Source organism: Sciurus vulgaris (genome assembly GCF_902686455.1).
Source record: "Sciurus vulgaris genome assembly, chromosome: 10".
NCBI classification, from domain to species: Eukaryota; Metazoa; Chordata; class Mammalia; order Rodentia; family Sciuridae; genus Sciurus; species Sciurus vulgaris.
Window position 1 is genome coordinate 90,364,690 of NC_136470.1, and position 16,047 is coordinate 90,380,736.

General features: G+C 34.2%; 1 protein-coding gene across 5 annotated transcripts in view; it reads right to left on the reverse strand.

Moving 5' to 3' along the window:
* The window catches only part of ATP11B (ATPase phospholipid transporting 11B (putative)), a 117,489-nt gene that overhangs the window by 74,809 nt on the left and 26,633 nt on the right, over positions 1 to 16,047 (reverse strand). For all 5 annotated transcript variants that reach the window (XM_079100866.1, XM_079100862.1, XM_079100863.1 and 2 more), the window contains 6 exons: positions 14,137 to 14,244; positions 13,717 to 13,845; positions 13,018 to 13,121; positions 10,476 to 10,523; positions 8,271 to 8,335; positions 5,648 to 5,729 (listed from right to left, as the gene is read on the reverse strand). In XM_079100866.1, the coding sequence (XP_078956992.1) occupies positions 5,648 to 5,729; positions 8,271 to 8,335; positions 10,476 to 10,523; positions 13,018 to 13,121; positions 13,717 to 13,845; positions 14,137 to 14,244 (536 nt within the window). The remainder of the gene's footprint in view (positions 1 to 5,647; positions 5,730 to 8,270; positions 8,336 to 10,475; positions 10,524 to 13,017; positions 13,122 to 13,716; positions 13,846 to 14,136; positions 14,245 to 16,047) is intronic.

Genomic DNA, 16,047 nt, shown 5'->3' on the forward strand with positions numbered 1-16,047 from the left:
TGTATCTTCTCACAGCTGGGAGAAATAATGATGCATTTCAATTTCCTGAGCTTCAGGTGTTTGAGAACCTCCCTCAGCCCCAGCACAAGCTGGCATTTGGTCTTAGCCTTGACTGGATCCTTCTGGTACATGCTGTCTCGGAAGCAGACCAGTTCCTTTAGTAGGTCTGTGAAGTAAAGAAGTAGCGTCTACTTCTTTACTTCTTTACCAGATGCTATTACTGTAGCATCTGGCTGCAGTAATCCTTGAATCCCCGGCTGTGGATCTTGGGGAAACTGGCAAAGTTGGAGACAGGCAGGCAGGCATCCATGTCCCTCTGGAGTTCTGTGTCAAGGGGCTCTTCTGACTTGCCCTCGGGCGCAGGACTGGAGGAGACTGATTCTTCCATTTCCTCTGGACCTGTGGGGCTAGCCTAATTGGGGGCCTGGTCATCAGCATTGCTCTCTACATCTGATGTGTCATCACCAGCAACAGCTGGGTTAATAGAATTTTCTTGAAGTTGCTGCTACTTTCTCTCCTGCCATTCTTTCAAAATAATCTTCAATGAGGTGGGCTTCATGGCCTTGGGGACCTCCCTCTACTTCCCTTTCTTCATCAGGGGCTGCTGGAGTCTGAGGGGCTGTGAGGAGTCTTCACCTGACTGAGGCAGTGGCCCCTCTCCCCTGAGGAGCCATCTTTGGAGAGGACAGGCACAGTTCCAACTGAGAACACAACTGGTCTGGAGGACTGCTTGGCATGCTAGGCATGCTGGTTCTTCTCAAGAGCTGCCAGCATGCTTCCCAAATCCAGCTGTATTGGAATCTGGCTTTTCTTTCCACTATGTAAAAAATTATTCTGTGGCTGCTGTTTAGATTGAAATTTCGGTGACTCTACTCTGTCTCTTCTTTCAGATGCAACTGCCAGATTGGGAAACTCCTCCACATCTTCAATCCCTGGTAGCTCTTGAACTGTCAGGATTTCATATTTTGATTTAGACTTTTCTTTCAAATAAGAAAGAAAAAAAAAAGCCTCCTCTTTCTGGAGGCTTCATTTTGTTCAAGATCACCACCTTGTGATGTTTTGGACTTTTCAGTGGGATAAATGTGTTTCTCTTTGTTGTAGGAAGGATCCAAAGATAAAATTTCAGAACATGACAAATTAACACTTTTAGGATCTGCTGATGAAGCAAACGTCTTTAGGTTTCTCACAGAAGTAACATTTTTAGGAGCTGCTGACAGTTCTGAAGGTAACATCTGCCAACAATATAACCTATTGGTGTCCAAGAGAACTCTGTTGTACATGAAGGGGAACTGGTAGCAGCATTATCAGTTACATATTCACTTGGATTATTATTTTTCACCACTATTTCACCCTCTGACACTGCTGTGACTGGTTTTCCCACTTCTCCTAGGAGAGAGATACTGGTCGACGTAGAGTGGAAAGGTCCCACCTGGGTTGTTTTTGGATCTCTGACATATTATTATTCTGTGAACCCTGCAGTTCAGTTCTGCTAAATTCAAATTCAAGTTTGGAAGTAGACACACCTTTTGCAATGATTGTGGATTTCTTATCTGTTTATGATAACCATGTGATTTCAAACCATTAAGAGCATAAAAGGACAAATGATGGGAACATTTTGCTGACTTAATTTCAGATGATATTGTACCATCAGCCCTTTTACTGTTAAAACTTTTGCGCATCATAGGTTTTTTTCTTTTCTTTTTTTTTTTTCAGAGTAATAGGAATGAGCTTATTGAAGGAATAGGACAAGGAAAAGGGGACATTCTCAAAAAAGAGAGAGTGGGTCCTCTCAGAGAGGAGAGGAACAATATGGCCCTCCTGCCCTCCAGTTTAATTGAGGATCCCAGGGAAGTTTCCAGAGAGTCCTTCCCAGGTCCACCTCTTGACTTTTGACTGATAGCAAGATGACATCAGATTTTAAGTACCCACTGCCATGACAACTCTAGGTCATGCTCTTGTCCATGCTGACTGGTTCTAATTGAATTTATTTTAACTTTTTTTTTTTTTTTTTTTTTTGGCATTTGACTATACATATTTATTTTACATAATTTGTAAAATAACAGAAAAGAACAAAAAATAATTTACATATAACCTGGCTATCCAGATACAAAACCTACCTGTTAACTCATATTTTATATATTTTCCACATTTTTTCAACTAACTAGTTAGAAATTTATTTTTTTTTAAATTAAAAATCAAATTTACATAGGGCAATGTTGTTTGATTTATTGTTATTTTTTTCCTTTCCCCCCACCCCTCCCACCCCTCTCTTCCCTCTATACAGTCCTTCCTTCCTCCAGTCTTACCACCCTCCTTATCCCTAACCCTAAACCTAACCCTAACCCTAAAGCTAACCCCTCCTACCCCCCATTATATTTCCTCATCCGCTTATCAGCGAGATCATTCGTCCTTTAGTTTTTTGAGATTGGCTTATCTCACTTAGCATGATATTCTCCAATTTCATCCATTTGCCTGCAAATGCCATATAGGTTTTTTTCTTAAGCAGAGTTTTTGTTTCTTGTGGGATGGGGCCCCTGTGCTCATTTTGGGGCTTTACTGTCTGAAACCTTGATAACAGCTGGCTTGGCTATAATCATACTGCAAGGCAGGCACTGAGCAAATGTTTTGTGCAGACTCAAGGGTGTAAGGAGAATAGGCGTATGGATGGAGAGTTATCTCTGAAGATAAATACTGAGGTGGAAATGCTGAAGGTCCAAAGGCTTTTTCTTTTTTCTTTTTTTTTGCGGTACTGGGGATCGAACTCAGGGCCTTGTGCTTACAAGGCAAGCACTCTACCAGCTGAGCTATCTCCCCAGCCCTCCAAAGGCTTTTTCTTCAGTATATATTTTCTGTTCAGTCACTGATGGTTCCTGTACAAATGGATAGTAAGTTGCTGCACAACTAGGGAAGACACATGTTGCTGAGGACTCCAACCATGACACATGGAGCCCACCAAATTTGGGGACAAACAGCTTGACATCTGCTGACAACTTGATGCTGCCCTCGCCTTCAGACTTCGGCTGCCCCTCTGACGCCATGGCAGGGGGCTCGGAAGAGCCCCGGCCCCAGGAGGTCAGCCACAGGGCCTACACCACTCAGCGTTTCCCTTATCTAATTTTTATAAAAACCTTGTGAAGAAGAGATTAATCCATCATTTTTACTGCTGAAGACCAAAGTCCAAAAATAATTTTTGTAATTTCTCCAAATCATCAAAGTTAGACCTCTTTTCCCTTTTACTATTCAAGTTTAATGTCATATGTATGACTTTGAGTTTAAAAACATACATTTTTCATATAATAAAAGAAATGGCTTCTTATTAAACAATCTAAATATATACGAAATAAAACAATGATATAATGAACCTCCATGCATCCAACAAGTACCAAGGGCAAATGTAGGTCTCAGGTTTTGGAAAAACTCTTAAGGATAGAAAAATGCCTGAATTCTAATTTTTCTCCATAGACCATCATAATTTACCTTATCTTAACTATGGAAGTAATTGCTATTCCACTGTCCTCCAACATCAACTCTATACTATAGTAAGAATATGTGGAGAGGAAGGGGCATGAGAAAGGAACTGTTTTTTGTTTGGGTATTATGTGTTAGGCATAGTGTTTGACATTTTACCTTTTATATTACTCATATTGTTAAAAATATACATTTGGTTTAAGGGAATAAAACAACTGGCCCAAAGCCATTTAACTAATAAACAGTGGATCTGAAGTTCAAATTTACATCAGCCTGACTCCAAATTCTGACTTCTTTTCATTAACCTAGTCATGCTCCACTTTGTCTCTGCTTGCACTTCCCTCATCACTCTCCTGCTTGCTTAAAATGTCAATAGCTATTGATATTTTACCATTCTCATTTCATCTGTACTTTATCTTCTTTCCAATTACCCATTTAATTTTTATTTTTTGTGGGGTTCTTTTATCATTTCATTAACTGCTTTTCTTTTTTAATTTTGGGAACTGAACCCAGAGCCTAGCACATGCTAGGCAAATGCTCCACCACTGACCTCCTCATTCTCACCACTTCCCACCAACTTTAATTTATTTTGAGATAGTCTTTCTAAGTTGCTCAGACTGGCCTGAACTTCAGACCCTCCTACTTGAAGCTCCCAAGTAGCTAGGATTACAGGCATGTGCTATCATGCCTGGTCGCACCTGCCCTTTAAAATTTTTTTGTTTTAAAATAATTATAGGCTCATAGGAAGTTGTTAAAAACAGTAGTCTCATGTACTCTTAGCCCTGATTTTTCCAATGATGACATCTTATATAGTTGTAGTACAATATCAAAACCAGGAAAATGACATTGTTACAGTATAGTAAATTAGACTGTAGATTCATTCTCACCATTTATAAAACCTGGTACTCATTTATATGTGTGTGAATAGTTCTATTTAATGCCATATATAGATTAACCACTACTATCAAGATACTGAACTGTTCCATTGCCGCAGTCTCTTGAACAAAAACTCTTGAGTTTTCCTATTTATTCATTCATATTTTCTTTTAGATCCTTGCTTCAAAATTCTTATTGGCTAATTGTAAGAGTTAGATTATTTTGGAGACAATTTCCACTGAATCCTTTTTCCTATTAAGTATGAGTTACATTTTTTTTTTCAATGCAGGTTTTTCTTTTTGGTAGTGCTAGATAACAAAGGCAGGGTGCTGGGTATGCTAGGCAAGTGTTTTATGTTTGCTTATTTTTTACTGCATTCAGGACTTTACAAATAATAGGCTGTCTTTCATATTTCATTTTTGTTTCATATTTCTCAGGAGAGTGCTAATTTTTATGTTAGTAGGCAGTTAACCTGGTTGGCTTAACCCCTTAATTCTGTCTCCACAGCAAGAAGTAAAATTCTCTGTTCAGTTCTTTCAGCTTCCTACTACTGTTTTGTTTGTTTTTTTTTTGCCAAGCCCACTAGGTTTACCTTGCACATATAGTTCTAGTAGTCGGCAAGGATTTGAAAGACATTCATGGGTAGGTTTTGGAGTTCTCTAGCTCTCTCCTTACATATTTGTCCCTAATTTTCTAGCTGTTCTTCCACCTTTGAACTTGTCCTCTGATACTTTAATCCACTTAAGTTCAGACTTTCTTCTTTCCTCTTCTTCTCTAGACCTTCCTCCTCCCCTTCTTTCTCCTTCTTCTTTTTTTCTTTTTCAGTACTAGGGATTGAACCCAGGGTCTTATGCACATTAGGCAAATGCTATGCCACTGAGCTGAATCCACATTCCATACTTAGACTTTGTGATGTCCTAAGCAGCACAGAAATTGGGAGTGCCCTCAGACAAAAAGCTGCACTCAAATCTCTTCCCTCACTGCTGACATCTTTCAGGAGTAGGTTCCTTGCTGGTTTCTGCCTACTTTTGGCACTTTCCAGTGCTTTCTAATAGCTGATTATTTAAAAAATTTTTTTTCCTTTTAAAAATTATGATCATAGGAAGGTTAGTCTGATCAAGTGATTCTACAGTTTACCCAACACACTATTTTTAAAGTCATACTTTAGTATGATATCATGCAAAATGCTATCTGTATACAAAAATATAAGACACTGTCCCTGTCTTCCAAGGGCACCATTTTATTGACACACACATATATAATATATTTAGAATTATGTATAAGTGAAAACAGTGTTTCTTACTTTTCTACTGCAGATCGTTTCTGTGACTTGCTCTTGTAATTTAATGCCATCTTAGTTTCCATTCCAGTGTATACAGCAACACCTACAAAACAAAATGAAACTTCTTTTCAAAATAATTCTCTGAGATGTTTCACAGGAAACAAATGTACTCATTAACATGAAACCATCTTTAAAAAAGGATTGTCTGACAGGTCTTATACTTTGGCTTTTCTTTAAGTCTTTTAAGTTTTTAAAGTCTTTTCAAGTTCAATTTTGTAGAAACCCTACTCATTCAGCCTACTGAAAGAGGAGGCCATTGGAGTCCTGTTCCTGAGTTGTAATAGATACCTGAATGAGAGAGATATTGTTCATGTTGGAATGACAGAGAAAAAGGATGAAAAATATATATGTGCCTTATAGACAGAGCTAACAGGGCTAATTAACAAAAACAGAAACAGAAAATCACTTTGTTAGGTTGAAACTATGTACTGGGGTTATGTGTGAAAGCCCTGGTGCCAGAATCTGCAGACTAGACATCATTCCATAAGCACTGGAGACATAATATGGATATCCATCATAGTAAATTATGTAAATGCAATGAAAATGTTATTTAAAAAATGTATGCTTATATATTCTCACTCTTAGAGGAGTGAGAAGACAGTAATATCAGGACTAAAACTGGAAATGAATGAAATCTGGTAAAATCAATCTTATAAAAACTTTGCAGTTAGACCTTGGTTTGAATACTAGTTCCACATCTCTGTATAAGTAATCTCTCTGAGTCTCAATTTCTCCATCTTTAATTGGGGGAAAAATACCTCATAGAACTGGGAGGTCTGTATGAAAAATTAACAAAATGTCTAGAATCAACAGATAGTATTTAGTGTTAGGAATGAACATTCACTAAGATCTGAGAAGCAATACAGGACTAATCATGCACTCTTTAAGATTTGTCTTGGAATTTTTATTATTAGAATGATTCCTTAAAGGCGGGGGTCATAAATCAAATGAGAAAGGGCACTGGGATGTGTGAAAATAGCCAGAATGAAACAACAGGAAATGGTGATGTTGAGGCAAACAACAGAAAACAGACTACTTAAAAGCATTCAAAAATATATTTTAAGAGTATACAAAACTGGGACCACTGCTTTAAGGTAAAACAGGCATGAAGGAAGCACTACTGGAAAGATAGGCTAAAATATACTTACTTGAGCTCTAAAAGCCCTGGAGATTTACTTTGGTTTCTGCCATCAGAACATTACAATGGATTTTTAAAAACTGTGGTAAAATACATATAACATACAATTTGCCATTTTCAGTGGCACTTAGTACATTCATAATTTTGTAGAACCATCCTTACTAACCAAAGAATACTTTCGTCACTCTCAAGGAAAACTCTGTACCCATTAAACAGTTAGTTCCTTATTCTCCCCAACCCCTGGGAACTACTTATCTACTTTGTGTCTATGAATTTACCCATTCTAGGTATTTCAATAAATGAAATCATATATTATGTGACCTTTTATGTCTCACTTCTTTCACTTAACACACTATTCAAGGTTCATCCATGTTCATGGCATTAGTTCATTCCTTTTTATGGCTACATACTATTCTATTATTCAGATATACCACATTTTATTTATCCATTCATTTTCTGTTGAACATTTGGCTGTTCCCAACCTTTGGTTATTATGAATAGTGCTGCTATGAACATTCCTGTGCAAGTTTTTGTTTGAACACCCATTTTCTGTTCTCTTGGGTATATACCTAGAGTGAGACTGCTGAGTCATATGGTGATATTATGTTTAACTTATTGAAGAACTGCCAAACTGTTTTACACAGCAGCTGTCATATTTTACACTCCCATCAGCAATGATGAAGGGTTCTACTTTTTCCACATCCTTGCCAATCCTTGTTATTTTCTTAAAAAAAAAAAAAAATATTAGAGAGCCTAATATTGAGAGATAAGACACAGTATAGGTAACAGGAAAGAGAATGAGGAAGAAGACCTGATAAACTGTGGGCAACAATGGGCTGGGATCCTATAAGCTATTCCTGACATGGAAGGAGCTAGCTGACAGCTAAGATTATTACCAACTTCACAGTTGGTGTAGGGTGGGTTCAGAGTGTACTAAATTCATTTTACAAGGCAAGAGCACTATTTATTAATTATTTTGATATAACAGCATATGTTCCAATAGTATGTGGTATATAGACAGAGGTCAACAATAATTTGTTGAATAAATGAACACATGTATGAATGAAACAGTAGTTATTAATCTAATCTACAAATAATAATAAAGGAATTATAGAGGTAATTTATTATACCAAGATGCTAGATTATATTAGCTCTCATCCACATTAATAGAAATATCAGAATTATTTTCTTAGTGCCGTTTTACAAGTAAAAGTAGACAGTTTAAGAGCAAGTTTTTAGTCCCTTATTCAAAAAACAACAAAACACTCAAAGATTAACAATAACAAATACAACATTAATTTAATCTTTGTAAGAAAATTATAATATATAATATTAAATTAAGAACTGAATTATTTAACCAAAAGACCATATGTGCTGTGCTCTTAAAAAATACTTTAAAGTATCAATACAAAATAATAATTAAAAAATTTTAAAATATGTACAGACCAAAAATTTCTTTTGTATTTTTTAATCTGGCTCCACGAAGCAAAAGACTCTCGGGTCCTAAGGGTCTAAGAAAAAAGAAAAACAAAAAGCATTGAATATATTAAAAATTCAATTCAATTAAAGGACATCTTCAATAGGAGGTAGTTAAGCTATAGCTACAAGTCTGCTTTCATATAAAATCAAAATCCCAGCTACTCTGCTACCTATTCCAACCATGATGTTAGTTATTAAAACAACAAACACCTGCTTTAGCATTTCAGTCACTTTAAAGTTAGTGGCTGAAAAATTAAATTATGCATGTAAATAAATTCACAAAGTCAATGGTTTCAAAAATTTTAAACAAAATGTAAAAAAATTAAAGATTAAGCAGTGATTTAAGAAATTTTAGAAGAAGATAAAATTTTAAAAACTTGAGCAAAATTAATAGATAGCTTTAGGAGGGAAAATATGGAATTAAAATGCAATATAAACAACTATAGTATGATTTTTGTATAAATGCATGAGTTTGCACAATTAAAATTATGCTGGATTATAAAATATAGTGCAGAAAGTATGTTAGTGTTTTTTGTAGGCAAGAGGCACATTACAACTTGACTACTTGCATTCAATACTTCTTGGAGCACAGGTCTTCTTGCTGTTTGAATTTCTCTCCATAAAGGAGATATAAAACGACAAGGTATAACTAGAAAGGAAATTGTAGTGATAGCAAAATGAAGAGTCTGTTATGGACAAGTTAAAAAAAAAAACTTTCAGTGTGTTCTATTATTCCTTATGCTTTTCTGAAACATACATATATGTTTTTCTAAATCGAACAGAAATCTGAACCACTTATGAAAGTATCTGCAAACCCAAACACTATAAGAATGCAACAGAACCAAGGAGGGTCAGGTGTCTGGAACATGTTTAACAAGTATGGTTTTATTAGATAGTTGTATTTGGAGTGCACTCTATGTTGTAACTAACTATTCAGAAGTTATAAAACGATTCTTTTGCACTCAATATTGGTTTTAACAATGGAAAGAAATAGTTTGAGTTCACACTGGTACACAAAATTGGGCCAAAATAACAACTTCAGATTAAAAGGCAGTTCACTTCAGTTGCTGCAATAAGAAAAGTGATTCATTTTTTGGTCACTAGGAGCTGAAGTCACATAATTGCTGTTCCTTTACTAGCCACAATATCTTAATGCTCTTTCAGATGATGTATCCACATATTTTTCATTATTTCACAACAGAAATAAAAATAAAATCTGGTCAGTTATTCAGCAGAGATCCTAAACATATAAAGATCTTGTTAAAGTTCACTGAATGTACTTCTGTATTAACATTTATTAAAAATGTGAATCAGTGCTGATGCATATATTTTCGAGGGCTTATCTTAAGGATTTCATTAAAAAAAAAGCTCAACTCATTTAGATAGTGACTTTATTTCATGCAGCCAGTATAAAATGAACATGCGTCCCCAAAAAGATGTGGTATGTCAAATTTGATTAGAAATTCCAGGGCTGATTCCAACATTGACTATAAATTAAGTTTTAAGGTCATGAATAACAAAGTAATTTATTTCTACTACCCAGTCTTTGAACTGACCCAAAGTCTTTCTTTTAGATGCTGAAAATTAACCTGAATTTTGAAGAAAAACAAACCAAAACAACCAACCAAGGAAAAAAACCAATCAGAGGAGTAAGTGAATGTTTCTGGACTAGCCCCTAAACACTCCAGTTTGAAATGAATGATTCTGAAGTCAAGAACCTTGCATTTATACTTGCTAAATAATGCATACAAAGTTTTCACGTTCTTCACTGTTTTGGTGTTGGGGATTGAACCCGGGGCCTCATGCATGGTAAGCACATGATCTACCACTTTGCTATGCCTCCAAGCCCTCATGTTCTTGACTTTGTGTTTATGGCTTTAAATACATAAGGATCTGAACACAGAAGCTTTTTCCTTTTAAATTACTACCTAATATTATTAGAGAAAGAAATACAAATATACAAATCTTACTACATTACTTGATAACATTTCATGAGATATTTTACCTTCATAAGTTGCTGTCATAAATTACTAGCATATGAAGTGCTAAATGTTTTTATATTAACCTTTTCCATGATGCACTGCTTATTTACCTAATCTCTCTTTACCTTTCAGTTCCTCCCCCAAACAGTTTCCACTTAAGAGTAATTAGATATTGTGAATTTATTCTTACCTTACAATTTCTTCCATTTGTTGAGTTATTATCATTCGTCCCAGGAATCTATGAAAGAATGCACTATGTTACAAAAATATATTACTTATATAATCAATGGGTGAAACACCTTAGTTTTAGAGCTATTTGCATGTGTAAAACAAAAACCAACCTTTTTCATATATGAATGGTCCAGTATTCATGCTAGAAATTATAAAAATAGTCCTTTGGCTTTAAAAAACTTAATATTCTTGCCATCTCTACTCCAGGTAATAAATGAAAAAATGTTTTCAATATATAAATGCTATATGTTGTTATTATTATTATTCCTTTGATCATGAGAATTTATAATTGTTACACAAAATACATACATTATTTAGCCAATAACAAATGTTTATATATTTCATTACAATTTACTAAAGACTCCTGTAACTATATGTCACTGTACAAATTATACATTTGTTTATTTATTCCTTCATTCAACAGATATTCACTGAGCAACTACTTAATGTATAAATTAAGTGGGAAGGATAGAGTAGTAAGCAAAAAGCATTATCAGTGAACTTCTGAACTTCTTTAGCCTCACAGTTATATTTAAAGTGCCCACTGCTTGAAGTCAAGAGTAAGTGGTATAATGGACTTTTAGTTGGGTCTTTCAATCCCAACTTCTATCCCAAAACAGCACCAGAGCAAGGAGTCAATTCAAGAAAACAGTTACTTTCTACTATAGTGAGAAGCAAATTCTAGACAGAGTTTCAAGTTAATCTTTAGGCAAAGAAAGTACTCCCTTCCAAATGACCCCTATTATTCTGTTTCCAGGTCACAGATCGTTTATCCCTTGGAGACTTTGGCTTCATTGTTTCTTTCCAGTCTCTTATTTCTACTTCCTTCAGTTCATGTCAATGAGAAGTACTGTTTTCATTTTCTCCATGTATAGTGTAATTTTATGTAGTCCCGGCTCCTAGACTTTGAATTTAGATTCAAAGAAAATAATTCAGCTAGTGTTTCTCTGGACATCTTACAGAGATGATTTGTGATTAGTACTTTTGTTTCCCTTAGTTAAATTATAACAAAGGATCTGTTTCTTTTCTTTTGATCTGCTCTGTTATCCTTGCTCCTAGGCACTTCTAAGTTATGTGTTTAGGTCAGTTCCATACTGGATCAACCCATCTTGTACCTTCTTTATCCCTTGTTTCAAATCCACATTTTGATGTTCTTCAAAATTGTAACACTTTATCATCCCCTTTTCAAATATAAAAGTTACATATACACTCAAATAACATGAATATTTTATAAAGCAGTTCAGATAACATTAAAAAAATCACAAGGCTGGTAATCTCAATCAAATACAAACACTTAATATTTTGGAGTATGTTTTCCATGCTTTTTTATACATATATGCATGTATGCATGTATGTTTGTATCTTAAAAACAAAAACAGGATCACAACATAAATACTTATAGTAACATTTTTCTCCCAACTTAACATGCCCTATCAAAAACATATCTACATCATTATTTTTAATAGCCACACACAGTATAGCATTTTGGGGTTACTGCATACTGTATTTAAACCACTACTATGAAGTTTAGGTTTTTTTGCCCTCAACTTATGAACAGCCTAAACAATATAGCCCTGACTAAATAATCTTGTATAAATATCCTTTCATATTTTCATTAAGATAAATCCCTAGGAGCAGAACTTTATTATTTTGTTAGGAAAAAATCTTAGATGTAGAAGAGCTGTGTCAGAGACCAAAACATAAAGGGGCAGAAAGAAAATAATTGCTTTAGCAGTCAAGAAAAGAAAAAAAGAAGGCTGTGAAATAGGTACATGCTACAGGCTGTTCCTAAATAGAAAGTTCCTCTAGTTTTCACTTCTTTCAGTAGTTTAGCACAGCTCACTTACTATCACATGATAGTTGCTTTCAATAAGCTATTAAAAGTTCTTTAAAAGGAATGATGTAACCCCAATTAATAAACAGGCACTTGGAAAGAATTACAGTTTAAAAGGGAAAAAAAACAAAAGCAAGCACTGAAAACTGTTTGACCTTTCTAATAAAAAAAATAGTTTAAAACTATCATCTATAAAATTAGCAAATATTTTAAAACTATAATAATAAAACTAGTAAAATATGAAACAACAAAAAAAACTCATAAACTTTTACTTTGCTTATGGCAACAAAAATTAGTCCGATTACAATGCTTTTATAATCTGTCAGTATATTTATTAAAGGTCAAAATCTATGAGGGCTTGAAAGCAATAATACCACTTCTGCAGCTCTATGGATTCTTAGAGCATGCTGGTTGATAACACAGTAGAAGATAATGAAAGGCATGTGAATAAAGTACTGCCTTTAAATTCATACCTTTTGCTTAGAATTCTGGCAAATTCTGTTTTTATCCCCTTCCACCACTGCTGCCCTCAATTTTACCCTTCCTTTATCCTCTCTACAAATAATATCATCAATTAGATAAAGATTTCATTTTTATGCCTATGGTTATAAAAAATAAGAATAAAGTCTACTAACAGGACTTAAAATGAGTACACTGAACATCATACCTGTACAAATCCGCTTCTGGTTGCTGGCATTCTATTACAGCTACAAGGCTGTCCAAATTGGCAACTGTTTGTAATACTGCTGTTTCTGGAACTGCCACATGTGTCTGGGGAAAAAAGGGGATTAAACAGTATTCAAATGTGACTTTAGACATTGGCTACTTCCAGTCTCTTTTACGGTGAAACCTACTATACTTGAAATCACTTAGCTAGATAAGAAAACAGAAGGGAAAAAAGAATGTAAAATAAGTAAAGGGATTGCTGAGATTACTTGTCTATGGAGGTCATTTATATATAAGGAAGTGAGGTCTGTGTGTAAAGTCACTACTGTTCAAAGTTTATTATAAGCAACTTAATAGGAGGAAAATGTGAATTTTCACCCATGGCTGTAGTCTGAAAACTGAGGAAATTTAAAGTTGTCCCTTAGGTAAAAAATCATCACAAATATTAACAGACTGTATTTTTCCTAAAAACACTTTCTATTTTCAACTTGAACTGACTAAACCATGTTGGGCTACTCTTAAATAGATACATAATAACATTTATTCTTTTTAAAACCTCTATGCTTTTTAAAAAGTTTCAGTAACTTGAAAATTTTCTCCTTCATCGGGTCAAACTTTACTACCTTAATCAAAAGAAAATACCAGTATAAACCAAAGCTATTTTGTTCACCAAGAACAGCACTCATTTATATGAACAAACCTTCAAATTAGTTTCTCCATCCAAACTAGCAGTTGTAACATGACATGAACCATCAAGTCGATCTGAGGACAGAAGCACCAAATCTGCAGGGAAAATTTCATCTTTGGCTATTCGAACAATATCACCCACCTATGGAAAATTTTGGGGGAAAGTGAATAAACAGATTTTCAAAGGTAAGGACTTATTTTTATTCGATTCTAAATAAGTGGCTTCTCAGAGTACTTAATTTCATTTTATTTTTTTGTTGTGCAAGGAATGAAATCCAGGGCCTTCAACGTGCTAGGCATGCACTCTACCACTGAGTTCTACCCTATCATGTTATTTTGTGTAGGAAAACAGGCTTTAACTAAAGTATAATCAAGATAGGAATTCATGCTGTGATATCAAAATACTATTTTCTATTATTTACTAGATGCATACCCGAATGTTTTTTGATCTAGTTTTCACAAGGCCACCACTTCGAACAACATAAACAGGAGCTCCATTTACTTCATTATCTGAGTTATGTCGTAACCAATCTTCATATCCCTGTAAATATCCAAAGAATAAAAAGATACCCTTTTCAGTATAATTTTAAACCATTTTGATCAAGTTAGAAAAGAAAACACATAAAAACTTCCTTAAGACATTTCATTCACTATGTATTTGACATTTGTTCTTATAAGTAATACTCTTCTTTTGGTTTTCATGATACACATAGTTCCTGGTTTCCATAGGACCTCTCTAGCTACTTCTCCATTTCCTTATTAGAGATTGCTTCCATGTCACCACTGTGGACCCTTTTCTCACACTTCATTCTCACTATTTCTGAGTATTCAAATAGTATAAAATATATGATAATTCTGAAATTTATATCTCCAACGTATATCTTTTTTCTGGATTTCAAACTTGAATATCTAACTGTATTAGTATCTCCATTTTGATAATTCATAAATGTCTTAAATATATTAAAAACTAAATTTAGGATATTTTCCCCCAAATATGTTATATTTTCCATGTTTTCTATCTTGACAAATAAATATCTTGACAAATATTTGGCATGTGCTGCCAAGTTATTCTTGACTCCTGTTTTCCTAACACTATTCAATCACTAAATTCTATCACTTTCATGTACAAATGTTTTATTTTAATCACGAAACATAAATTCACATAGCATTATTATAGACTATAAACAGAAGAAAAAGAAGATTTTGAAACTGAGGTTGACTCTCTTCACTTCTTAAACAAGAGACCAAAAGAATTAATTATAATAACAGGTTGAGCATCCATAACTTGAAAATTGGAGGTTCAAAATGCTCCAAAATTCAGAACTTTTTGAGCAATGACATGATGCCCCAAGTGGCAAATTCCAACCTGCCTTCAGGTGTAAAACATTATTTTATGCACAAAATTATCTAAAATACTGCATAAAGTTTATCTTCAGGCCAAGAGTATGAAGTGTATATACAACATAAATACATTTTGTGTTTAGATTTGGTTCCCATCCCCAGGGTATCTTATTATATACATATATCCCAAAAATCTGAAAAAATTCTGAAATCCAAAGTAATTCTAGTCCCAAGCATTTCAGATAAAGGATGTTCAATCTGTAGTACTATAAAAAATATGGTAGATTATATAGATCATCACTAGAAAGGGAAACAAACATACCTATTTCACCAAGAATCTTTTGATGTTAAGGAGTGGCAATTTTTTTTTTCAAGTAAAAAAGACTTTCTATGCTATTTTATCAAGGACTCAAGGTAAGAGTATAAGTACAGATAATGAAATGATACTTAAGAGATAACAGTAATAAAAAAGTAAGGTACAGAATACTGTAGACTGTTTTACACTATCATTTGTGGAAAAATATGCTTGCCTATTTGAACACTTCAGATAGATACCACGAGGAGAATGCTCTCTCAGGGGAGGAGAATTAGTTGACTGGAAGTGAGGAATGTAAAGAATTTTACTTTATGCTATTTTGGATTGTTTCTGTTAAAAATGTATACGTATTACTTTTAAAATACTAAAATGCTAGAAAATATAAGGCAAAATATTAAGGATTGTTTTTGAAGGTCTATTTGTTTTTCAGGGGAAAATCTTTTTAGGAAGTGTTCTCAAGATAGCTAAATTACATTGGCCCCAGTTAATCTAAGATATGTCAATTTGAGAAAAATTTATCTGAGAGTCAAAACATCTTTTCTGAAACTGTAAAAAAGTATACTCGCTTTTATAGTTGGATGAGAGTAAAAGCAAAGCAATAACAATAAAAGCAGTATCTTTTTAATGCAAGTTTTAAAATTCTAATTCCTTGTACATATTATTGCCAGATTAATCTTCTTACAACAT